The following is a 26,060-nucleotide window of genomic DNA, read 5'->3' as shown; positions in this document are numbered from 1 at the left end:
CCCGGCCAGCACGCTAAAGCTGCGCTGGTCGGGAGCTACTCTTGAAGTGCAAAGGCATCGCTGCTGTGCGATGCCTTTGCACTTCTGGGGGGGGGGAGGGGCGGCACTGACATGCGGGGCGGGATAACCCTGTGCTGGGCGTCCCCCCGCATGTCAGTGTGATTGATCGTAAATTTAGCACACCTACGATCAACTCGTAATGACCCCCATTATTCATAATGTAGTGCAGATATTCTCTGATGCTGTCAATGACCCAGAATAAGGACATGTAATAAGATACGGGGTTGGATACAATTTGATAAGTCTCTATTTAGCCTTTCTAAATATATGACTGATATCACTTGCAAAAGATATTCTAGACTGAAACGGATATTATATCCTATAGGGTAAATTTACTAAGGTGGGAGTTTTGTTTTTTTTAGAATTGGTGATGTGTCTCCCAGTATTAGTTCCCAAGGAGGTTATACTGTGTATGTTCTGATAGAATACTATGAGACTCCAGAAACAGCACAGAAAGGAATAAGTAGACATAGAGTTGGGTGAGATACAGTTGGGTCTTTGGGGGGTGACGTTGAGAAGAAGATAAAAAATTACTTTCAAACAAATCAACTACCGACCACCTACATTTCCCAAACCACCACCTCTATCTAATATCCCACTATGACCGCAACATATTATGATGCGTAACTAAATATTTGTCCCCATACTTTTTCCTGCTAATCGAAAATCACATACATCTTGCTGAATTTCAGGGACTGGTTGGCCCTCCATGTTGGCCACGACACTGAAGATATCCAGTTATAAATATCATCTGAACTGTGCCAATCCCCATTCAGGTTTGCTAACCCACAGGCATTAAACCACCATCCAGCTTGCTGATAGTAACTGCAGCTCGGATACAAGATGTCACCACTGGAGCACATTGGGGTACAGTTGTCATTGGGTTGGTCCTGAGTGCTGAAATAGCTGCCGTCCTGATTGGTTGCAGTATTGCCGATATCCCCATGGAAGGCATCTCCTGCAATGTGAGGAATATAACAAGACATTTGTGAGTGTATAATAATTTATTTAAAGCATTAGGGTCCTCTTGTCCCATAATTTTACCCTTTCCACATATTCTGCCAGTATTAAACAGGAAGTATAGTTGCTCTTTGGCCACTCACCTGCTGTGCCCGAGTATTTTCCTAATGAGAGCTTGTAGAAGAGTCCTGCATTCCCAACGCTGAAGGCAGTGTACTGGGCATAAGCTATGTTGCCTGCAAAGTCCCCAATGCTGATTCGCAGCTTGCTAGGTTTAGAATGTTGACTTGTCAAGAGAAAAATGTATTTGAGCCCCAGCCAGTGTTCACCTTTAACAAACATCAATCAAATACATGATTAAGTTTATCAAACAATTTCGTGCAAATGTATAAAAAGCTGTTCTCCACACAATTGTCTGACGGGTCATGCCTTCTTATCCACAATTACCTGTAGGACAATGTTTATGACTGTCCCACAGGTGTATAAATAGAACTGTCACATATTATGCTGTGTGCTCCTCCTGTTACACTAAACCAATGACAATGTGCTGCATGGATAACACATACTTGCCTACCTGACCCTCTCCATGAGGAGAAAATGCTCTGTTCCTGGACTTTCCTGGTAATGTATGATTGCCATCACCTGTGGTGAGCTAGGTAATTGATAAGAAAGGTGTTTCACCACAGGTGATGGCAATTATACATTACCAGGAAAGTCCAGGAACAGAGCATTTTCTCCTTCATGGAGAGGGTCAGGTAGGCAAGTATGGGATAACATGTTACATTGAAAGCAATGATGTTATCTAAAGGTAGCATTACAGCGTGAAATATTGTCATACACATTGTCATCACTGACATAATGATGATAATCGGAATGTCAACATAGGGATTTCTATTCATTTAAACCCCAACCGCACCCCAACAAAAACTCTAACATGGCCTGTTGACATTTTGACTGTTGATATAACGTGAATGTTGACATACAGACCATGTCAACATTTTGGTGTTAACAATATGACTGCCAGCTCTGTGGCTCCATTGCAGCCATTTACCATCAAGTCTTCCAAATCCATTTTCAAAGTCAGCCCACACTTGGTTGAAAGACAACCCATCCTCTCCATTGTGGTTCTGCATAAGGGTCCAACCACCGGCCGCTGACATTTCACAGGACACCTGCAAGTGAGGCGGGGCAGAATTACGTAATTTTAATGTTAATTGTTTCAACCAGCACCTCACATATTAATAGTTGGCACTGATATTGTGTATATATATATATATATATATATACATATATATTCCAAAAACTTGCCCCGTCACTCCTCTAAAGTAGCTGGCTGTGGTGCCCTTCCTTGTGAACCAGCAGGCCCACCGGTATGTAGACAAAGAAATTAGGTGGCACTCACAGGCTTGTAATAAACGTGAAAACTCCGTGAGGAGATTTATTGTGCAAAAACAGTAACGTTTCGGGGACGTGTCCCCTTCCTCAGACAATTGAATCGTAACACATGCAATGTATAAATAGTGTACAGTGACCCCACTTACCCCCTTCATCATGACTCCCAGCTGCGTGGACCACGGCTTGCCTCGGCGCCTCCCGACCCGCACTTCCGGTTTCGGCGTCACCGCCCAGCCGGAAGTGACGCATGCGGGCTTCGCCGGTCACCATGGAGACGCGCCGGGAGCCCTGTCAATGCAGAAACAAAAACAAAACAAGACACAATTAATTACAGTGAGAAAATGACACATAATAAAACAGCGCTCGGTCAGAGCTAGAGTGTCAGAAAAACCAATAACAAATGAAAACACTATTAAAACACAAACATCTAAAAACAGGAATAGTGTTAAAAAAATGTTTAAAAGTGACCAGTGAGTCAGGTGCTGTGTAAAAAATTACTCTTTTCTTCTAATAAATAGACCTGGGTGGCAAAGAGCCCGAATGGCTCCTAATCTGCAGGGCAGTATACATGTGTCGGTGGTATAGGTTAACCCTCAACTGTGAAATCTGTCACTAAAAGGCCCTACTCATTCTCAGAAGTAGTTCTTGGGTCGGCGTACTTAATACCCCAAAATTGATAGCCACAGACTTTGGACTCATGCCGATCTGGAATGATTCATAGAAAATTGATTAGTCCAAGGGACTCATTTAACCCTTTAGGGGCTAGGCAATCCAGGCGGTAGATCCACCTGGATTCCAACTGCAACAATTTTTTTCCCCTATCGCCACCCCTTAGAGATGCTGGTACATGGTCAATGGCCCTATATCTCAGACTAGCCAAGGTATGGTGCTTTGTGGCAAAGTGTCTAGCAACCGGTTGGTCACTAGTCCCTGCTGCCAATGCTGCTCGTATGGCTGACCTATGTTGAGTAAGTCTGACTTTTAATTGGCACTCCGTTTTGCCCACATAATAGAGCCCACACGGGCACACTATTATGTAAATGACAAAACGGGACGTGCAGGTAAGTGGCCACCCTATCTTCAATCTCTGGCCGGTATGTGGATGGGGAAAGGAATCTCCCACTAAGAAAAATGAACACGTCGTGCAACCCAGGCATTTGAAGCATCCGTTTTTCTTGCTCAAAAAATGCCTGGGTGCATTCTTGGCGTCAAAACCTGTGATATCGGTCTTGACCACCAAGTCTTTCAGATTTTTGCCCCTGGAAAAACTTGTCAACAGTTTACTGTTTTGAAAGCATTTTAACTCTGGGTCCGTGGTGACCATCCGCCACATGCTCTTAACTTGTTTAACCAAGTTCGGGCTGTTGGCATTATACTCGGTTACCCATGGAATGGTTTCTCTGGGCAGGGTTTTATGGCGCTGTTTGGCCTGTTTTTGAAAATTGGTCAGTGCCCTGTCTCGTGCTTTCTTAAGTTCAGCCATGGCGTAACCTCTCTCACTAAATTTTATTACCATCTCCTCTAGCTGCATCTCACGTGTGTTGGGATCTGTATTATTTCTGCAAACTCTGAGGAGTTGTGAGTAGGGTAAGCTGCGGATCATCGCTTTAGGATGAGAGCTTTCGGCCCGAAGCACTGTGTTCCGGTCCGTGGGTTTTTTGTATAAAGATGTCACAACCTTTCCTTCAACCAGCTGGATCCGGACATCCAGATAACAGATGTCTATCTTACTTGATGTCCAAGTTAATTTAATGGGACTATTCGTGTCATTATGTTTCAAAATGATGTCGATAAGTTTTTGTATATCATCGTTCCACAAGACCAGAAGGTCGTCAATGTAGCGGAAGTAAAGTGAGATCTTACTTGAGATATTTGTATCTATGAAAAAAAGGTCCCGTTCCACCTCCCACATGAAACTATTGGCAAACGCTGGGGCCACCGGGGACCCCATCGAACAGCCCTGAAGTTGCCTGTAAAACTTCAATTCCAAATTAACTTGGACATCAAGTAAGATAGACATCTGTTATCTGGATGTCCGGATCCAGCTGGTTGAAGGAAAGGTTGTGACATCTTTATACAAAAAACCCACGGACCGGAACACAGTGCTTCGGGCCGAAAGCTCTCATCCTAAAGCGATGATCCGCAGCTTACCCTACTCACAACTCCTCAGAGTTTGCAGAAATAATACAGATCCCAACACACGTGAGATGCAGCTAGAGGAGATGGTAATAAAATTTAGTGAGAGAGGTTACGCCATGGCTGAACTTAAGAAAGCACGAGACAGGGCACTGACCAATTTTCAAAAACAGGCCAAACAGCGCCATAAAACCCTGCCCAGAGAAACCATTCCATGGGTAACCGAGTATAATGCCAACAGCCCGAACTTGGTTAAACAAGTTAAGAGCATGTGGCGGATGGTCACCACGGACCCAGAGTTAAAATGCTTTCAAAACAGTAAACTGTTGACAAGTTTTTCCAGGGGCAAAAATCTGAAAGACTTGGTGGTCAAGACCGATATCACAGGTTTTGACGCCAAGAATGCACCCAGGCATTTTTTGAGCAAGAAAAACGGATGCTTCAAATGCCTGGGTTGCACGACGTGTTCATTTTTCTTAGTGGGAGATTCCTTTCCCCATCCACATACCGGCCAGAGATTGAAGATAGGGTGGCCACTTACCTGCACGTCCCGTTTTGTCATCTACATAATAGTGTGCCCGTGTGGGCTCTATTATGTGGGCAAAACGGAGTGCCAATTAAAAGTCAGACTTACTCAACATAGGTCAGCCATACGAGCAGCATTGGCAGCAGGGACTAGTGACCAACCGGTTGCTAGACACTTTGCCACAAAGCACCATACCTTGGCTAGTCTGAGATATAGGGCCATTGACCATGTACCAGCATCTCTAAGGGGTGGCGATAGGGGAAAAAAATTGTTGCAGTTGGAATCCAGGTGGATCTACCGCCTGGATTGCCTAGCCCCTAAAGGGTTAAATGAGTCCCTTGGACTAATCAATTTTCTATGAATCATTCCAGATCGGCATGAGTCCAAAGTCTGTGGCTATCAATTTTGGGGTATTAAGTACGCCGACCCAAGAACTACTTCTGAGAATGAGTAGGGCCTTTTAGTGACAGATTTCACAGTTGAGGGTTAACCTATACCACCGACACATGTATACTGCCCTGCAGATTAGGAGCCATTCGGGCTCTTTGCCACCCAGGTCTATTTATTAGAAGAAAAGAGTAATTTTTTACACAGCACCTGACTCACTGGTCACTTTTAAACATTTTTTTAACACTATTCCTGTTTTTAGATGTTTGTGTTTTAATAGTGTTTTCATTTGTTATTGGTTTTTCTGACACTCTAGCTCTGACCGAGCGCTGTTTTATTATGTGTCATTTTCTCACTGTAATTAATTGTGTCTTGTTTTGTTTTTGTTTCTGCATTGACAGGGCTCCCGGCGCGTCTCCATGGTGACCGGCGAAGCCCGCATGCGTCACTTCCGGCTGGGCGGTGACGCCGAAACCGGAAGTGCGGGTCGGGAGGCGCCGAGGCAAGCCGTGGTCCACGCAGCTGGGAGTCATGATGAAGGGGGTAAGTGGGGTCACTGTACACTATTTATACATTGCATGTGTTACGATTCAATTGTCTGAGGAAGGGGACACGTCCCCGAAACGTTACTGTTTTTGCACAATAAATCTCCTCACGGAGTTTTCACGTTTATTACAAGCCTGTGAGTGCCACCTAATTTCTTTGTCTATATACATATATATATATATATATATGTACATATATACATACATCCTCCTCGTTACTGGAGTCCCAGGTGGATACTTTGAAGATGGATGTTGTTGTATCACTTTTGTGATCTTGCACATGGGGAAGTTTATTGAGTGTGTGCAATTTTTTTACACACACACACACACACACACACACACACACACACACACACACACAAGCTCTCAGATACTTGGATAGATAATTATTCAAGGGTGATAAATATCACATGAGTGCGTGATTACATTCAACTACACTCCTTCACTCGGGGACACTCCCCAACTGTGGCCCCAACACCACCTTCACCCCTGCTACACTCCTATACTCCTGATACTACAAATTCCAGACCCCCACTCGCAGTTGCTGCAGCATAAGGTAGTGGGGCAATGAATGATGTCAGGTGAGGGCAGCAACGGACAGACATGGAGGCTCTTGTGAGGTCAGCTGGCTAGGAGGGTGCCACAGATAGATATTTTGTCAAGGGAGTGCCATATATGTGTGTGTATATATATATATATATATATATATAAACTTTTTGGTCACCTTTTATATGCTGTACATTGAACATTGAGAGCTCTGTCTCCAATTTCAGGCCGATGCCAATTTAGATACATGGGTCCATTTAGGAAGGACGGGGGAGGTGTTCTTGGTACTTAACCCCCCCCCCCCCCCCCCTGCTTAGTGCACCATGACTAAATACCTTACTGAATTTGGAAATGCTTAGGACAGGGTGAGAATAAACAGCTCATAAATGGAATTTAGTATATATTATCTATGGTGCTTAAAAGTATTTACTATTTGAATCAAATTACTGTAGCAATTTCCCTATACATCACTTTTAGGATTCTCACACAGACTTGTCTCACCTGAAAAGTAACGTTAGCACCTTTTGGTTGTATTGTGTAGATTCCACTCACTGCAGTTTTGTCTTTTTTCCAGATCTCTGAACAGTCATATTCTATGGAACAAGGTACATTAATATCCCAAATTCAATTCTATTCCGGTGTGCGAGGCCATAGCTGTGTAACTAATGTTTAGCATTATAGAAAATGCAGCAGCTTCTAAATTATAGACAGACAAGCATATATAATTCTTACCTTTTGGTGGATGTACACCTTCAGCCTGTTGATTGAAAAACAGTTTACATTATTCTAGTTCCGTAACTCTCACCTAGCTATTATATAACAGAAATTCAGACATTATATAAATGTATCTTTTATCTTGTGCATAATAATATTAAAATGGACCATAAACTGTTAAAATGATTTCTAGTAAATATATTTTGCTAAAGCAGATTTTTTTTTAAATAATTCATTTTAAAAGTTAATCAAATATTATTTAATAAAGGCAAAGAAAATTAAAAAAGTAGGTGTTGTTGTTGGTCAATCTAGATTTCTTTGATTAGATAAAAACAAATAGTAAATGCTCTGTATCCATAAACTGTATAATATAGTATAATTGTGTCCCGTGTTTTAACAAAACGGGGAATGGATTCTGAAAACATCTTTACTTACCTGATACATAATTTGCAGGTAACATAGAGCTAGCAGTAAAATACTTCTGTATAGGTTGATGTTTGACATTTTATATACCTAAAAAACAAAACAGAAAAAAAACATTTATCAATGTTGGAAATGTTTAGAAATTATTTTTAATTTTAAAATGTATTATAGATTTTTTAAATCTTTTAAGCACACATTTGGTCAGTATAAGATTTTGAAACTTTATTTGCTGCGCTATATAAGAAACTTAATAAATAAATAAATAATAAAATAAATAAATATTCTATATACTGAACTCTTTAAATAAAACATTAACATACTTAAAAAAGTAGTAGTTGTATTCAAGTCATCATCATCATCAATTGTCATTGAAACTGTTCTACCACATGTCATGCAGTTTAAATATATATTACCATTTTAAATTCTGTTTATTAAATATAATTTGACAGAACAATATATTGACATATTATGTACATGTTCTAGAGAGAAATAAATGATCAGACAACACAAATATTACTTACTCAATATCTTCAATACTCTAAGTAGCTTGGCTTCAGTAGAAGATACAAGCCATTAGTGCTATGCCATTATATATACTGTAGTAGCACAATGTTATGGGGTGGAGACTAAAGCCACTTAGATAACAGTATGCCTCAGGCATACCTCAATCACAAACCTATAATCTAATCGTTTGCAGTTTTAACTTAACAAAAGGTGCAGTATCTTGTCACCCTACCTTATCTTTACATTGATAACAAAATCATGATACCCATGTTACATAAAGTGTATAACAATATTTTACTACCATATACAGCCATTTTTGGAAGGTCAGACTTTGCCAAAACCTATTATGTTCTTGTGTTTTAAGACATCTGGGATACACAGTGAATACAAAGGGATTAGTGAAGGCAATTGTTGGGAACGTGTGTTTAATTAAAACAAAGGAGTTGAAAAACAACATTACTAAGCAGAAAGACGCAAGTTTGGAATAGTCTGTCAGCTTTGTCACCCATCTGACAGGTATCATTGAAAATTGATGCAAGTTTTTAGTACACTATAATTATATTTTTCAAATTCTAAAACAAATCAACACATTGTTAACAATTCACAATCTATGTAACATTCCGTTCAATAATTCTGTGTATAAGACATGATTTACTTATCTTCAGAACTTCAATGTGTAAACTAAAACATATTTTAATACAATATGACCACACATTTATAGATGTAACCTATATCTAGGTTAATTTAGAGCTTTTTCCAGCACTGCCAAAATAATTTCATTAATCAAAATTACAGTGATATTCTCCAGAATTTTCACTACATTTTTGATTTTTTTTTAAATTAATTTATAATGTAGAGTAACAAGCTTTTAATAAGCATACCAGTAAAGATGAGAGTACTCTTAATTTTTTTTACATTTTCCATAAATTATACAATTTTGTAAGAGTTCATTCTAAAAACATAATTTAAAAAAATAAAATAAGACAGATTTATATGGAGGGTTACGATTTGGAGGTAATTATATTGCAGTAACCACCAAAGAAAACAACCAAACTGGAAACGGCGGAAATATATTGCTTTCTTAACCAGAAGTGTTGAGGTAAGCCCATTTTAGTCTGTTTGTTTTGTCATTTACTTTTTTGTCTTATACTAGTGCTGAATTATTCAGAATCAAACCCAAATAATCGCTATTAACAAATAAATTGAACAATATTTAAAGTACATCAATAAAACCTTATTCCACAAATGCTACATCTTATATTTCCAAAAAACTTCATCTTATTGCTTCCAGAACTGTAATTCTTCATACTTTCATCCTCACAGAAAAAAATAAAACATGCAGGTGCACACTTTAAGTACTAAAACTGCTAATCAGAATAATTATAATACACTGTGCAACATAACAGTAAATTAAGGTGCTTAGCATAATTATGGACAAAAAATATGGGCTCCCGAACTATGACCAGGTGACCTCATCTGGTGAGTCCCTAGCACTAAGGTTCAAGTCCAGGGACCCACTATATGAGGTTACCTGGTGATCCTCATCTTCTTAGTTTGGACTCCTTTGCTCCCATCACTCGCATTAGCAGTTTGATTATCTTGCTATCTTCATAATTGTTTGGGGCATTTTATACATTGCTCCCCCTCGTTATCTCAACAGTGAAAGGCTAAAATGAGAAACAGTAGGGTTTGAATATATTAATAAAGGCCCATTACACATTTGGAAAAACAAATTTCCACATACCTGTATATACTTGAGTATAAGTTGACCCGAATATAAGCCGAGGCACCTAATTTTGCCACAAAAACCTGGGAAAACTTATTGACTCGAGTATAAGCCTAGGGTGGGAAATGCAGCTCTAGCCATACACAGCCCTCATACTGCCAGATATGCCCTCATACTGCCAGATATGCCCCCACAGTGCCAGATATGCCCTCATAGTGCCAGATATGCCCTCATACTGCCAGATATGCCCCCACAGTGCCAGATATGCCCTCATACTGTCAGATATGCCCCCACAGTGCCAGATATGCCCTCATAGTGCCAGATATGCCCCCAAAGTGCCAGATATGCCCTCATACTGCCAGATATGCCCCCACAGTGCCAGATATGCCCTCATACTGCCAGATATACCTCCACAGTGCCAGATATGCCCTCATACTGCCAGATATGCATGCCCCCTCAGTGCCACATATGCCCCCCCCCCCCAAGTGCCAAATATGCTCCCCCAGTGCCTGGTATAACTTACCCTCCGCCGCTCCCGCGTTGTCTTGTGAAGGAGGGACATGGAGGGCACAGCACGCGCCTCTCCTGTGTCCCTCCTGCGTCTCCGGCGGCCGCGGCTGGTCTGTTAAATGAAGTGCCGGTTCAGAGCTCACAAATGGGTACTTCCTTTAATAGACCCGCCGCTACCGCCGGAGATGCAGGAGGGACACAGGCGAGGCGCGCTGTGCCCTCCGTGTCCCTCCTTCCCACTGCACTGCCACTGCACTGACTCGAGTATAAGCTGAGGGGGCTTTTTCAGCACAAAGAAAAGTGCTGAAAAAGTCGGCTTATACTCGAGTATATACGGTATTTTAAACAGTGGCCTTCTGTGGTAGCTGTGTGACTCTGAAAAGTTAATGTTTTTGGAGTTTTATTGCATGAACTGATGCCTTCTCCACTTGGTTAGTCCCTGCAGGCCCACTCATTCCTATTAAAAAAGTTCCAGAGAGCAAAGAGGTATCCGTTTGCTTCCTCTGGCCCTCTCTATGCACATACATCAACTCAGATCCTGCAAGTGCAATTACACACCTGACTGTGTAAACTTTTGCCACTAGTTATTTGCGGTGAAAGTACAGATGGAGCCCTGCTCATCTATCCCTCTAATAGGATTAATGGAGCCAGTGCTGTCGGACTTAATACCCTGCTGTAATGATTTAATCCCCTGCTGTATTGTTCTTTCTGTATTGTATTGCAGCTGAGAACAATAGCTAAGCCTTGGTGCACCATGGCGCAGCAGAGAAGGCTAGATGACCAAGGCTCCATCTGTATTAGTGTAAGCGCAAATGTACCACAACCAGAGCAACACTGGACTGCTCTGATACTTTCGTATCCTCTACCCCAACTCACACAGATCTTGATACCTATTTAATGGGAAGGAAGGGGTAAGGGGACTGATGGGGCTGAATAATGACTGGTGCTCAAAGTCTCAAATGTATTATTACTTGAAGTGTTTGGTTTTTCTGAAAAAAACCTCCCAATTTTAAATGTTTAAAATGTATATAGATAAATGGGTATAATGAGATTTCAAGGATTTATAGAATAGTTACAGTAGTTTATAGTGTTTTTTTCACACTTTGCATTTCCAACAGATTCATTTTGGTTTAATCACCCCACAACAGGGTTCCCACAATTCAGCTGTCCCCTTGAACTAAATCGTCAGGTTGGATAAACCACAAGTGATATTTAGTGAATTTCTATCTTTTTTTCTGCTAGAAACAGGTGAAAAACGTATAATCTGTATATATAAAATGCCATACTCCATAACCAGGCAGCCAACCATACATTTCACTAAATATTCTTGCACGTTTGACAAAATCCTACTAATAATTAGTCAGATAGCTTTCACAGCCCATGGATTGGCACCCTAAGGGGGGAATTCAAATGTCTGAAAAGTCGGTTGGGTGTCCTGTCTATTAGATAGGAAAAAACAGACACCCAACTGACTTTTCAAACATTTGAATATCCCCCTAAGTGTTGTTATAAAGTCTGTTTTTGGTGCCCCATGATTGGCATATATATATTTTGGGAATTGCTTCTCATGTATAAACAGCAGATATATTTCAGAGAATGGAGAGTCCATTGTTCTAACATCATGTGGGTAAGGATTTGAATGTAGCAAAAAGTTTGTATAATTGTATGGCTTAAAATGAAAACAATTTAGATGCACTAATGGGGCAATTAATAGCTCACGTCTCCCACTAGGTCAGTGGTTCCCAAACTTTCTTGGTTCAACTTTTTTCGCAGCACCCCTAGGTGCCAACAGGGTCCACACTCCAAAGAGCTATTCTTTTCGGAGTTTAGTATATAGGGGTCAGACTGTAGTCCCAATTGATTAGCCTTGTGCAGGAGATTTCTGTGAAATCTCCTGCATTTGGCTGTTAGAACATAGCATTAGCAACAGGGGGACACCCAGGTCACCCTCTTGCTCCTGAGTTTTTCCATGGTTCATTGCCGACATCCTCTTCCTCCTTCTCCTCGGGATTTGGGGATGCGAAGAGAATCTGCATACTTTTCCCACACACCAGTTTTGTGCCACTATCCCATAACAATTCTCATCTCTCACTTCACAAACAGTAATGAAATGCGGGAGGGTTTTAAACCCGCGTCGGCACATCGCTAACCCTTCTGTATAACTGACACAGGACACAAACAATCCACATACCTGAACTACATGAAGCGCTTTAAATAAGGCAGGCACAGGGGAGCACCTTTAGGCATCCACTGGAAGTGTCAGACCCAGCATTCCGCAATCTCTTCTGGAGGGTGTACAAGAGAACAGAACATTGTGTACCTAGTGCTTCTGGTGTATAAGGCTGCTGCAGTGCAGAATATACTCTAGGTGACCTGTTGTGGGATCACTTGTCCCTGTTCAGCCACAGTCATTCTGCAAATTCTCCTGGAGAGGGGACAAGAGAACAGGAGACCCGACACCACACAGGGGGGCAGATGTATTAAGCCTGGAGAAGGGATAAAGTAGTGATAAGTGGAAGGTGATAATGCACCAGCCAATCAGCTCATAACTGTCAATTTACATATTGGAGCTGATTGGCTGGTGTGTTATCACCTTGCACTTATCACTGGTTTATCACTTCTCCAGGCTTAATACTTCTGCCCCAGTATAAGATTTACTACTATAACTGTGCTGTGGAGGACGGGAACAGGGGGAAGTACTGTAGCTGGCCGAAAAGTTCAATGAAGGTGGAAGGTCAGAGATGATCGGCATACCAGAGTGAATCTGTTCAGTGCAAACAAATGGTCGCACGCTGTATCTAACTAAAGCAGCGTGCGGCACAGACTAATATCCAGTGATTTTGGACCGGACCGGACTGGACCTCATGGACGCGGCACCCCTGTAAGTGCGCTGCGGCACACCAGGGTGCCGCAGCGCACAGTTTGAGAAACACTGCACTAGGTATTAACTAGTGATGTGCACCTGTAATTTTTCGGGTTTTGTGTTTTGGTTTTGGGTTCGGTTCCGTGGCCGTGTTTTGGGTTCGAACGCGTTTTGGCAAAACCTCACCGATTTTTTTTTGTCAGATTCGGGTGTGTTTTGGATTCGGGTGTTTTTTACAAAAAACCCTAAAAAACAGCTTAAATCATAGAATTTGGGGGTCATTTTGATCCCATAGTATTATTAACCTCAATAACCATAATTTCCACTAATTTTCAGTCTATTCTGAACACCTCACACCTCACAATATTATTTTTAGTCCTAAAATTTGCACCGAGGTCGCTGGATGGCTAAGCTAAGTGACACAAGTGGCCGACACAAACACCTGGCCCATCTAGGAGTGGCACTGCAGTGTCAGGCAGGATGGCACTTCAAAAAAATAGTCCCCAAACAGCACATGATGCAAAGAAAAAAAGAGGCGCACCAAGGTCGCTGTGTGACTAAGCTAAGCGACACAAGTGGCCGACACAAACACCTGGCCCATCTAGGAGTGGCACTGCAGTGTCAGACAGGATGGCACTTAAAAAAATAGTCCCCAAACAGCACATGATGCAAAGAAAAAAAGAGCTGCACCAAAGTCGTTGTGTGACTAAGCTAAGCGACCCAAGTGGCCGACACAAACACCTGGCCCATCTAGGAGTGGCACTGCAGTGTCACGCAGGATGGCCCTTCCAAAAAATACTCCCCAAACAGCACATGACGCAAAGAAAAAAAGAGGCGCAATGAGGTAGCTGTGTGACGACTAAGCTAAGCGACCCTAGTGGCCGACACAAACACCTGGCCCATCTAGGAGTGGCACTGCAGTGTCACGCAGGATGGCCCTTCCAAAAAATACTCCCCAAACAGCATATGACGCAAAGAAAAAAAGAGGCGCAATGAGGTAGCTGTGTGACGACTAAGCTAAGCGACCCTAGTGGCCGACACAAACACCTGGCCCATCTAGGAGTGGCACTGCAGTGTCACGCAGGATGGCCCTTCCAAAAAATACTCCCCAAACAGCACATGACGCAAAGAAAAAAAGAGGCGCAATGAGGTAGCTGTGTGACGACTAAGCTAAGCGACCCTAGTGGCCGACACAAACACCTGGCCCATCTAGGAGTGGCACTGCAGTGTCACGCAGGATGGCCCTTCCAAAAAATACTCCCCAAACAGCACATGACGCAAAGAAAAAAAGAGGCGCAATGAGGTAGCTGTGTGACGACTAAGCTAAGCGACCCTAGTGGCCGACACAAACACCTGGCCCATCTAGAAATGGCACTGCAGTGTCACGCAGGATGGCCCTTCCAAAAAATACTCCCCAAACAGCACATGACGCAAAGAAAAAAGAAAGAAAAAAGAGGTGCAAGATGGAATTGTCCTTGGGACCTCCCACCCACCCTTATGTTGTAAAAACAGGACATGCACACTTTAACGAACCCATCATTTCAGCGACAGGGTCTGCCACACGACTGTGACTGAAATGACTGGTTGGTTTGGGCCCCCACCAAAAAAGAAGCAATCCATCTCTCCTTGCACAAACTGGCTCTACAGAGGCAAGATGTCCACCTCATCATCATCGTCCGATTCATCACCCCTTTCACTGTGTACATCCCCCTCCTCACAGATTATTAATTCGTCCCCACTGGAATCCACCATCTCAGGTCCCCGTGTACTTTCTGGAGGCAATTGCTGCTGGTGAATGTCTCCAAGGAGGAATTGATTATAATTCATTTTAATGAACATCATCTTCTCCACATTTTCTGGAAGTAACCTCGTACGCCGATTGCTGACAAGGTGAGCGGCGGCACTAAACACTCTTTCGGAGTACACACTGGAGGGAGGGCAACTTAGGTAGAATAAAGCCAGTTTGTGCAAGGGCCTCCAAATTGCCTCTTTTTCCTGCCAGTATACGTACGGACTGTCTGACGTGCCTACTTGGATGCGGTCACTCATATAATCCTCCACCATTCTTTCAATGGTGAGAGAATCATATGCAGTGACAGTAGACGACATGTCAGTAATCGTTGGCAGGTCCTTCAGTCCGGACCAGATGTCAGCATCAGCAGTCGCTCCAGACTGCCCTGCATCACCGCCAGCGGGTGGGCTCGGAATTCGTAGCCTTTTTCTCGCACCCCCAGTTGCGGGAGAATGTGAAGGAGGAGATGTTGACGGGTCGCGTTCCGCTTGACTTGACAATTTTCTCACCAGCAGTTCTTTGAACCTCTGCAGACTTGTGTCTGCCGGAAAGAGAGATCCAACGTAGGTTTTAAATCTAGGATCGAGCACGGTGGCCAAAATGTAGTGCTCTGATTTCAACAGATTGACCACCCGTGAATCCTGGTTAAGCGAATGAAGGGCTCCATCCACAAGTCCCATATGCCTAGCGGAATCGCTCTGTTTTAGCTCCTCCTTCAATGCCTCCAGCTTCTTCTGCAAAAGCCTGATGAGGGGAATGACCTGACTCAGGCTGGCAGTGTCTGAACTGACTTCACGTGTGGCAAGTTCAAAAGGTTGCAGAACCTTGCACAACGTTGAAATCATTCTCCACTGCGCTTGAGACAGGTGCATTCCACCTCCTTTGCCTATATCGTGGCCAGATGTATAGGCTTGAATGGCCTTTTGCTGCTCCTCCATCCTCTGAAGCATATAGAGGGTTGAATTCCACCTCGTTACCACCTCTTGCTTCAGATGATGGCAGGGCAGGTTCAGGTGTTTTTGGTGGTGCTCCAGTCTTCTGTACGCGGTGCCTGTACGCCGAAAGTGGCCCGCAATTCTTCTGGCCACCGACAGCATCTCTTGAACGCCCCTGTCGTTTTTTAAATAATTCTGCACTACCAAATTCAAGGTATGTGCAAATCATGGGACGTGCTGGAATTTGCCCAGATGTAATGCACGCACAATATTGCTGGTGTTGTCCGATGCCACAAATCCCCAGGAGAGTCCAATTGGGGTAAGCCATTCTGCGATGATCTTCCTCAGTTGCCGTAAGAGGTTTTCAGCTGTGTGCGTATTCTGGAAAGCTGTGATACAAAGCGTAGCCTGCCTAGGAACGAGTTGGCATTTGCGAGATGCTGCTACTGGTGCCGCCGCTGCTGTTCTTGCAGCGGGAGGCAATACATCTACCCAGTGGGCTGTCACAGTCATGTAGTCCTGAGTCTGCCCTGCTCCACTTGTCCACATGTCCGTGGTTAAGTGGACATTGGGTACAACTGCATTTTTTAGGACACTGGTGACTCTTTTTCTGACGTCCGTGTACATTCTCGGTATCGCCTGCCTAGAGAAGTGGAACCTAGATGGTATTTGGTAACGGGGGCACACTACCTCAAGCAATTGTCTAGTTCCCCGTGAACTAACGGCGGATACTGGACGCACGTCTAACACCAACATAGTTGTCAAGGCCTCCGTTATCCGCTTTGCAACAGGATGACTGCTGTGATATTTCATCTTCCTCGCAAAGGACTGTTGGACAGTCAATTGCTTACTGGAAGTAGTACAAGTGGTCTTCCGACTTCCCCTCTGGGATGACGATCGACTCCCAGCAGCAACAACAGCAGCGCCAGCAGCAGTAGGCGTTACACTCAAGGATGCATCGGAGGAATCCCAGGCAGGAGAGGACTCGTCAGACTTGCCAGTGACATGGCCTGCAGGACTATTGGCTTTCCTGGGTAAGGAGGAAATTGACACTGAGGGAGTTGGTGGTGTGGTTTGCGCAAGCTTGGTTACAAGAGGAAGGGATTTACTGGTCAGTGGACTGCTTCCGCTGTCGCCCAAAGCTTTTGAACTTGTCACTGACTTATTATGAATGCGCTGCAGGTGACGTATAAGGGAGGATGTTCCGAGGTGGTTAACGTCCTTACCCCTACTTATTACAGCTTGACAAAGGCAACACAAGGCTTGACACCTGTTGTCCGCATTTCTGTTGAAATACTTCCACACTGAAGAGCTGATTTTTTTGGTATTTTCACCAGGCATGTCAATGGCCATATTCCTCCCACGGACAACAGGTGTCTCCCCGGGAGCCTGACTTAAACAAACCACCTCACCATCAGAATCCTCCTTGTCAATTTCCTCCCCAGCGCCAGCAACACCCATATCCTCATCCTGGTGTACTTCAACACTGACATCTTCAATTTCACTATCAGGAACTGGACTGCGGGTGCTCCTTTCAACACTTGCAGGGGGCGTGCAAATGGTGGAAGGCGCAAGCTCTTCCCGTCCAGTGTTGGGAAGGTCAGGCATCGCAACCGACACAATTGGACTCTCCTTTGGGATTTGTGATTTCGAAGAACGCACAGTTCTTTGCTGTGCTTTTGCCGCAAGTCTTTTAATTTTTCTAGCGAGAGGATGAGTGCTTCCATCCTCATGTGAAGCTGAACCACTAGCCATGAACATAGGCCAGGGCCTCAGCCGTTCCTTGCCACTCCGTGTCGTAAATGGCATATTGGCAAGTTTACGCTTCTCCTCAGACGCTTTTAATTTTGATTTTTGGGTAATTTTTTTACTGATCTTTTGTGTTTTGGATTTTACATGCTCTGTACTATGACATTGGGCATCGGCCTTGGCAAACGACGTTGATGGCATTTCATCGTCTCGGCCATGACTAGTGGCAGCAGCTTCAGCACGAGGTGGAAGTGGATCTTGATCTTTCCCTATTTTTTTTACCTCCACATTTTTGTTCTCCATATTTTGCGCACAACTAAAAGCCACCACAGGTATACAATGTAGATGGGTGGATAGTATACTATTATTACTTATACTTATGGACGACGAGGTAGGTACAGCCGTGGCCTACCGTACTGCTATATATATAATATATACAGAATAATAATAACGGACCTGGTGGACACTGTCAGCAGACTGCTACACTAGTATGAAGGAAAAAAAAACACCACAGGTATACAATGTAGATGGATGGATAGTATAGTATTATATTACTTATGGACGACGAGTGCACTGACGACACAGAGGTAGGTACAGCCGTGGCCTACCGTACTGCTGCTTATATATATAATATACTGTATAACGGACCTGGTGGACACTGTCAGCAGACTGCTAAACTAGTATGAAGAAAAAAACAACAACACAGGTATACAATGTAGATGGATGGATAGTATAGTATTATATTACTTATGGACGACGAGTGCACTGACGACACAGAGGTAGGTACAGCCGTGGCCTACCGTACTGCTGCTTATATATATAATATACTGTATAACGGACCTGGTGGACACTGTCAGCAGACTGCTAAACTAGTATGAAGAAAAAAAAAACACCACAGGTATACAATGTAGATGGATGGATAGTATAGTATTATATTACTTATGGACGACAAATGCACTGACGACACAGAGGTAGGTACAGCCGTGGCCTACCGTACTGCTGCTTATATATATATAATATACTGTATAACGGACCTGGTGGACACTGTCAGCAGACTGCTAAACTAGTATGAAGAAAAAACAACAACACAGGTATACAATGTAGATGGATGGATAGTATAGTATTATATTACTTATGGACGACGAGTGCACTGACGACACAGAGGTAGGTACAGCCGTGGCCTACCGTACTGCTGCTTATATATATAATATACTGTATAACGTACCTGGTGGACACTGTCAGCAGACTGCTTAACTAGTATGAAGAAAAAAACAACAACACAGGTATACAATGTAGATGGATGGATAGTATAGTATTATATTACTTATGGACGACGAGTGCACTGACGACACAGAGGTAGGTACAGCCGTGGCCTACCGTACTGCTGCTTATATATATAATATACTGTATAACGGACCTGGTGGACACTGTCAGCAGGCTGCTAAACTAGTATGAAGAAAAAAAAACCACCACAGGTATACAATGTAGATGGATGGATAGTATAGTATTATATTACTTATGGACGACGAGTGCACTGACGACACAGAGGTAGGTACAGCCGTGGCCTACCGTACTGCTGCTTATATATATATATATAATATACTGTATAACGGACCTGGTGGACACTGTCAGCAGACTGCTAAACTAGTATGAAGAAAAAAAAAACACCACAGGTATACAATGTAGATGGATGGATAGTATAGTATTATATTACTTATGGACGACGAGTGCACTGACGACACAGAGGTAGGTACAGCCGTGGCCTACCGTACTGCTGCTTATATATATATATAATATACTGTATAACGGACCTGGTGGACACTGTCAGCAGACTGCTAAACTAGTATGAAGAAAAAAAAAACACCACAGGTATACAATGTAGATGGATGGATAGTATAGTATTATATTACTTATGGACGACGAGTGCACTGACGACACAGAGGTAGGTACAGCCGTGGCCTACCGTACTGCTGCTTATATATATATATAATATACTGTATAACGGACCTGGTGGACACTGTCAGCAGACTGCTACACTAGTATGAAGGAAAAAAAAACACCACAGGTATACAATGTAGATGGATGGATAGTATAGTATTATATTACTTATGGACGACGAGTGCACTGACGACACAGAGGTAGGTACAGCCGTGGCCTACCGTACTGCTGCTTATATATATAATATACTGTATAACGGACATGGTGGACACTGTCAGCAGACTGCTAAACTAGTATGAAGAAAAAAAAAACACCACAGGTATACAATGTAGATGGATGGATAGTATAGTATTATATTACTTATGGACGACGAGTGCACTGACGACACAGAGGTAGGTACAGCCGTGGCCTACCGTACTGCTGCTTATATATATAATATACTGTATAACGGACCTGGTGGACACTGTCAGCAGACTGCTAAACTAGTATGAAGAGAAAAACAACAACACAGGTATACAATGTAGATGGATGGATAGTATAGTATTATATTACTTATGGACGACGAGTGCACTGACGACACAGAGGTAGGTACAGCCGTGGCCTACCGTACTGCTGCTTATATATATATAATATACTGTATAACGGACCTGGTGGACACTGTCAGCAGACTGCTAAACTAGTATGAAGAAAAAAACAACAACACAGGTATACAATGTAGATGGATGGATGGATAGTATAGTATTATATTACTTATGGACGACGAGTGCACTGACGACACAGAGGTAGGTACAGCCGTGGCCTACCGTACTGCTGCTTATATATATAATATACTGTATAACGGGCCTGGTGGACACTGTCAGCAGACTGCTAAACTAGTATGAAGAAAAAAAAAAACACAGGAGTGTTTTTCAGGCAGACAAACGTATACTGGACTGGTGGTCACTGTCAGCAAAACTGTGCACTGTACTCCTGCTATAACTGCTCCCCAGTCCCCACAATTAGGCAGTGTGAGCAGAGCAGTGCACTCAGCACAGATATATCATGCAGCAGTGCAGCACACTGAGTGAGCACAGATATGGTGGTCGGAGCGTTTTTTTCAGGCAGAGAAACAAAGGATTAAACTCACTGGTGGTATAATCAAAACCCTGCACTGTACTCCCTAACAGCTGCTCCCCGTCCGCAATCCTCCCCACAATTATAACTAAGTCACTCTGTGTTCTACTATAACGGAGAGGACGCCAGCCACGTCCTCTCCCTATCAATCTCAATGCACGTGTGAAAATGGCAGCGACGCGCGGCTCCTTATATAGAATCCGAGTCTTGCGAGAATCCGACAGCGGGATGATGACGTTCGGGCGCGCTCGGGTTAACCGAGCAAGGCGGGGGATCCGAGTCGCTCGGACCCGTGTAAAAAAAAGGTCAAGTTCGGGCGGGTCGGATTCCGAGGATCCGAACCCGCTCATCACTAGTATTAACGTGTAAAAAATAAATAAGTGCATTAACGTGTCCGAGTATTATGTGAGATGTTACTGTCCTTATAATGAACAGTTGTGTCTAAGTTCTACATTGCACAGAGCTGAATAATCAGATAATTTTATTTGGGTGCTATACCAGGGGTGGCCAACCAGTCATTGGAAAAGAGCCCAAAAATATCTGTAGTCAAGTCAAGAGCCGGTATCATGCGCACGCCTGCACACACAAAAAAAAAAAAAAAAAAAAAGCTATGGGGGGCGTGGCCTAATTGGCACAAGGTCACACCCCATTTCTATGTGCCACCATTTTTAGTCACACTGGGGGTGAGAAACACTGAAACAATCCAGATCCACATAAAATACACTGAAATAAGCCAGCCTCCCCCTTCACTCTGTGCCTCTCAGCCTGCTTCCCCTTCATTCTGTGCCTCTCAGCCTTCTTCCCCTTCACGCTGTTCCGCTCAGCCTAGTTCCCCTTCATTCTGTGTCTCTCAGACTGCTTCCCCTTCACTCTGTGTCTCTCAGCCTGCTTCCCCTTCACTCTGTGTCTCTCAGCCTGCTTCCCCTTCACTTTGTGTCTCTCAGCCTGCTCCCCCTTTACTCTGTGCCTCTCAGCCTGCTTCCCCTTCATTCTGTGCCTCTCAGCCTGCTTCCCCTTCACTCTGTGTCTCTCAGCCTACTTCCCCTTCACTCTGTGCTGCTCAGCCTGCTTCCCCTTCATTCTGTGCCTCTCAGCCTTCTTCCCCTTCACTCAGTGTCTCTCAGCCTGCTTCCCCTTCACTCTGTGCCTCTGAGTCTACTTCTCCTTCACTCTGTGCCTCTCAGCCTGCTTCCCCTTCATTCTGTGCCTCTCAGCCTGCTCCCCCTTCCCTCTGTGCCTCTCAGCCTGCTTCCCCTTCACTCTGTGTCTCTCAGCCTGCTTCCCCTTCACTCTGTGCCTCTCAGCCTGCTCCCCCTTCACTCTGTGCCTCTCAGCCTGCTTTCCCTTCACTCTGTGCCTCTCAGCCTGCTCCCCCTTCACTCTGTGTCTCTCAGCCTGCTTCCCCTTCATTCTGTGCCTCTCAGCCTTCTTCCCCTTCACGCTGTGCCGCTCAGCCTAGTTCCCCTTCATTCTGTGTCTCTCAGCCTGCTTCCCCTTCATTCTGTGCCTCTCAGCCTTCTTCCCCTTCACGCTGTGCCGCTCAGCCTAGTTCCCCTTCATTCTGTGTCTCTCAGCCTGCTTCCCCTTCATTCTGTGTCTCTCAGCCTGCTTCCCCTTCACTCTGTGTCTCTCAGCCTGCTTCCCCTTCACTCTGTGTCTCTCAGCCTGCTTCCCCTTCACTTTGTGTCTCTCAGCCTGCTCCCCCTTCACTCTGTGCCTCTCAGCCTGCTCCCCCTTCACTCTGTGTCTCTCAGCCTGCTTCCCCTTCACTTTGTGTCTCTCAGCCTGCTCCCCCTTCACTCTTTGCCTCTCAGCCTGCTCCCCCTTCACTCTGTGCCTCTCAGCCTGCTTCCCCTTCACTCTGTGTCTCTCAGCCTGCTTCCCCTTCACTCTTTGCCTCTCAGCCTGCTCCCCCTTCACTCTGTGTCTCTCAGCCTGCTTTCCCTTCACTCTGTGTCTCTCAGCCTGCTTCCCCTTCACTTTGTGTCTCTCAGCCTGCTCCCCCTTCACTCTGTGCCTCTCAGCCTGCTTCCCCTTCACTCTGTGCCTCTCAGCCTGCTTCCCCTTCATTCTGTGCCTCTCAGCCTGCTTCCCCTTCACTCTGTGTCTCTCAGCCTACTTCCCCTTCACTCTGTGCTGCTCAGCCTGCTTCCCCTTCATTCTGTGCCTCTCAGCCTTCTTCCCCTTCACTCAGTGTCTCTCAGCCTGCTTCCCCTTCACTCTGTGCCTCTGAGTCTACTTCTCCTTCACTCTGTGCCTCTCAGCCTGCTTCCCCTTCATTCTGTGCCTCTCAGCCTGCTCCCCCTTCCCTCTGTGCCTCTCAGCCTGCTTCCCCTTCACTCTGTGTCTCTCAGCCTGCTTCCCCTTCACTCTGTGCCTCTCAGCCTGCTCCCCCTTCACTCTGTGCCTCTCAGCCTGCTTTCCCTTCACTCTGTGCCTCTCAGCCTGCTTCCCCTTCACTCTGTGTCTCTCAGCCTGCTTCCCCTTCATTCTGTGCCTCTCAGCCTTCTTCCCCTTCACGCTGTGCCGCTCAGCCTAGTTCCCCTTCATTCTGTGTCTCTCAGCCTGCTTCCCCTTCATTCTGTGCCTCTCAGCCTTCTTCCCCTTCACGCTGTGCCGCTCAGCCTAGTTCCCCTTAATTCTGTGTCTCTCAGCCTGCTTCCCCTTCATTCTGTGCCTCTCAGCCTTCTTCCCCTTCACGCTGTTCCGCTCAGCCTAGTTCCCCTTCATTCTGTGTCTCTCAGACTGCTTCCCCTTCACTCTGTGTCTCTCAGCCTGCTTCCCCTTCACTCTGTGTCTCTCAGCCTGCTTCCCCTTCACTTTGTGTCTCTCAGCCTGCTCCCCCTTCACTCTGTGCCTCTCAGCCTGCTCCCCCTTCACTCTGTGCCTCTCAGCCTGCTTCCCCTTCACTCTGTGTCTCTCAGCCTGCTTCCCCTTCACTCTGTGTCTCTCAGCCTGCTTCCCCTTCACTCTGTGTCTCTCAGCCTGCTTCCCCTTCACTTTGTGTCTCTCAGCCTGCTTCCCCTTCACTCTGTGTCTCTCAGCCTGCTTCCCCTTCACTCTTTGCCTCTCAGCCTGCTCCCCCTTCACTCTGTGTTTCTCAGCCTGCTTCCCCTTCACTCTGTGTCTCTCAGCCTGCTTCCCCTTCACTTTGTGTCTCTCAGCCTGCTCCCCCTTCACTCTGTGCCTCTCAGCCTGCTCCCCCTTCACTCTGTGCCTCTCAGCCTGCTTCCCCTTCACTCTGTGTTTCTCAGCCTGCTCCCCCTTCACTCTGTACCTCTCAGCCTGCTTCCCCTTCACTCTGTGCCTCTCAGCCTGCTTCCCCTTCACTCTGTGCCTCTCAGCCTGCTCCCCCTTCACTCTGTACTGTATGTCTTTGGACCAAGGGGGAAACTGGAGCCTCTGGACAAAACTAAACACTGAATGGACATACAAACTATTCAGACCTGATCGCTGTTGTGTGAATTCACAAGGCGGACGATTATCAATGGACTGCGCATGTGTACGGATCATAATACGCATGCACGAGGGAAAACAGAGATAAAATCCAGCAACTTTTTTGATCACTAGGAATACGCAAATTGATTGACAGGAAGAGGGCGTTTGGGGGAGGTAACTGCACTTTTTCTGGGAGTGTCTGGAAATACACAGGCGTTCCCAAGCGTTTTCAGGGTGGGTGTGTGCCATCCGCTCCAGCCCCGATCAGCCTGTTTGTATCGCACTGTAGGAGTAAGTCCTGGGCTACGCACACACTGCACACACTGGAAAAACCATCCGATGGTGAGCGAGTTGCGAACGGATTTGCAGCTGTCCGCCACTCTACGAGATTTTCGCAAGGCGGGGCGGGTTTTCACTCTATCTGGGCGGCGACTATCTGATCGTAGACCTCTGCAAATTCACAGAGGACCGATCAGGTCTGAATCCAGCCCAATGTCCTAATGTAATCAATGCGAAATGTTACAATTATATTTTTTATTATCAATAATTATTTTTAGATTCATATAATGGCGGTTGTAGAAAGAACAGAGTATTTATGGTTGTGGAATGACTTTGAGGAAGGTCAGACTCTACTAAAACTAAATACTGTATGTTCTTGTGTTTAAGAACATTTTGAATACACAGTGAACACAGAGGGATTAGTGAAGGTCATTGTTGGGAATGTGTACTTAATTAAAACAAAGGAGATGAAACACAACATCACAAAGCAGAAAGAGGTGAGTCTGGAATAGTCTGTCAGCTTTGTCACCCATCTGACAGGAATCATTGGCCACCGAGGCAGGTCTGTAGAAGTGACCTACACTATAATTATGTTTTACACATTCTAAAACATATGAACACATTGCTGACAATTCACAATCTACAGTATGTAACATTCCGTCCAATAACTGAACATTCCGTTCAATGGGGTTCATTCCGAGATGATCGTAGCTGTGCTAAATTTAGCACAGTTACGATCATTCACACTGACATGCGGGGGGACGCCCAGCACAGGGCTAGTCCGCCCCGCATGTCAGTGCCGTCCCCCCACAGAAGTGCAAAGGCATCACACAGCGGCGATGCCTTTGCACTTCTAGAGTAGCTCCTGACCAGCGCAGCTTTAGCGTGCTGGATGGGAGCTACTCATCGCTCCCCGGCCCGCAGCGGCTGCGTGTGACGTCACGCAGCCGCTGCGGCCCGCCCCCGTTCGGTCTGGACATGCCTGCGTTGGCCGGACCATGCCCACAATACGGCAGCCAAATGCCGCCTTTCCGCCGCCCCCCCCCCTCCCCCCGCCCAGTGACCGCCTCTGCCTGTCAATCAGGCAGAGGCGATCGTAGCGGACCGACGGCCTTCAGCCATCTGGCGATAAACTGCAGCGTGCGATCGGGTCAGAATGATCCCCAGTATTTCTCTTCAGAACTTCAACGTGTAAGCTAGGTCTAATACAGTATTACCACACATTTATAGTTACATAATCCAGATCTTTTTTTAACTTAGAGCGTTTTCCAGAACTGCCAAAATAATTGAATAATAAAGTCCACCAAAAAATAAATACAAAAATAGCTAAAAATGCTTCAAAAGAAGAAACATATATTAAAGATTATACTATTGTTTAGAGTTCTCTTATGCTATATTTGAAAGTTTAAATAGACTGGCTTGTAAAGTGGTTAAAGGAAGGACTCCTTCCGAAGGAGATAAACAAAATATGTATTTTACATCTAAATCCTGTATATACAACCTAATAAAATGACTATAAAA

The 26,060-nt window shown here is 44.8% G+C and overlaps 1 protein-coding gene across 1 annotated transcript in view; it reads right to left on the bottom strand.

Moving 5' to 3' along the window:
* Positions 1-705: 705 nt before the first annotated feature.
* The window catches only part of LOC134980787 (angiopoietin-related protein 5-like), a 42,180-nt gene continuing 16,825 nt past the window's right edge, over positions 706-26,060 (bottom strand). Inside the window, exons 2-7 of the mRNA XM_063947754.1 lie at positions 7,705-7,782; positions 7,288-7,312; positions 7,057-7,148; positions 2,072-2,192; positions 1,164-1,349; positions 706-1,018 (exon numbers count right to left, since the gene is read on the bottom strand). Of these exons, the coding sequence (XP_063803824.1) occupies positions 717-1,018; positions 1,164-1,349; positions 2,072-2,192; positions 7,057-7,148; positions 7,288-7,312; positions 7,705-7,782 (804 nt within the window). The 3' untranslated portion in view covers positions 706-716. The remainder of the gene's footprint in view (positions 1,019-1,163; positions 1,350-2,071; positions 2,193-7,056; positions 7,149-7,287; positions 7,313-7,704; positions 7,783-26,060) is intronic.

This window comes from Pseudophryne corroboree, chromosome 12, assembly GCF_028390025.1.
Source record: "Pseudophryne corroboree isolate aPseCor3 chromosome 12, aPseCor3.hap2, whole genome shotgun sequence".
Taxonomy (NCBI): Eukaryota; Metazoa; Chordata; class Amphibia; order Anura; family Myobatrachidae; genus Pseudophryne; species Pseudophryne corroboree.
This window is presented reverse-complemented; position numbering and strand designations above follow the sequence as displayed.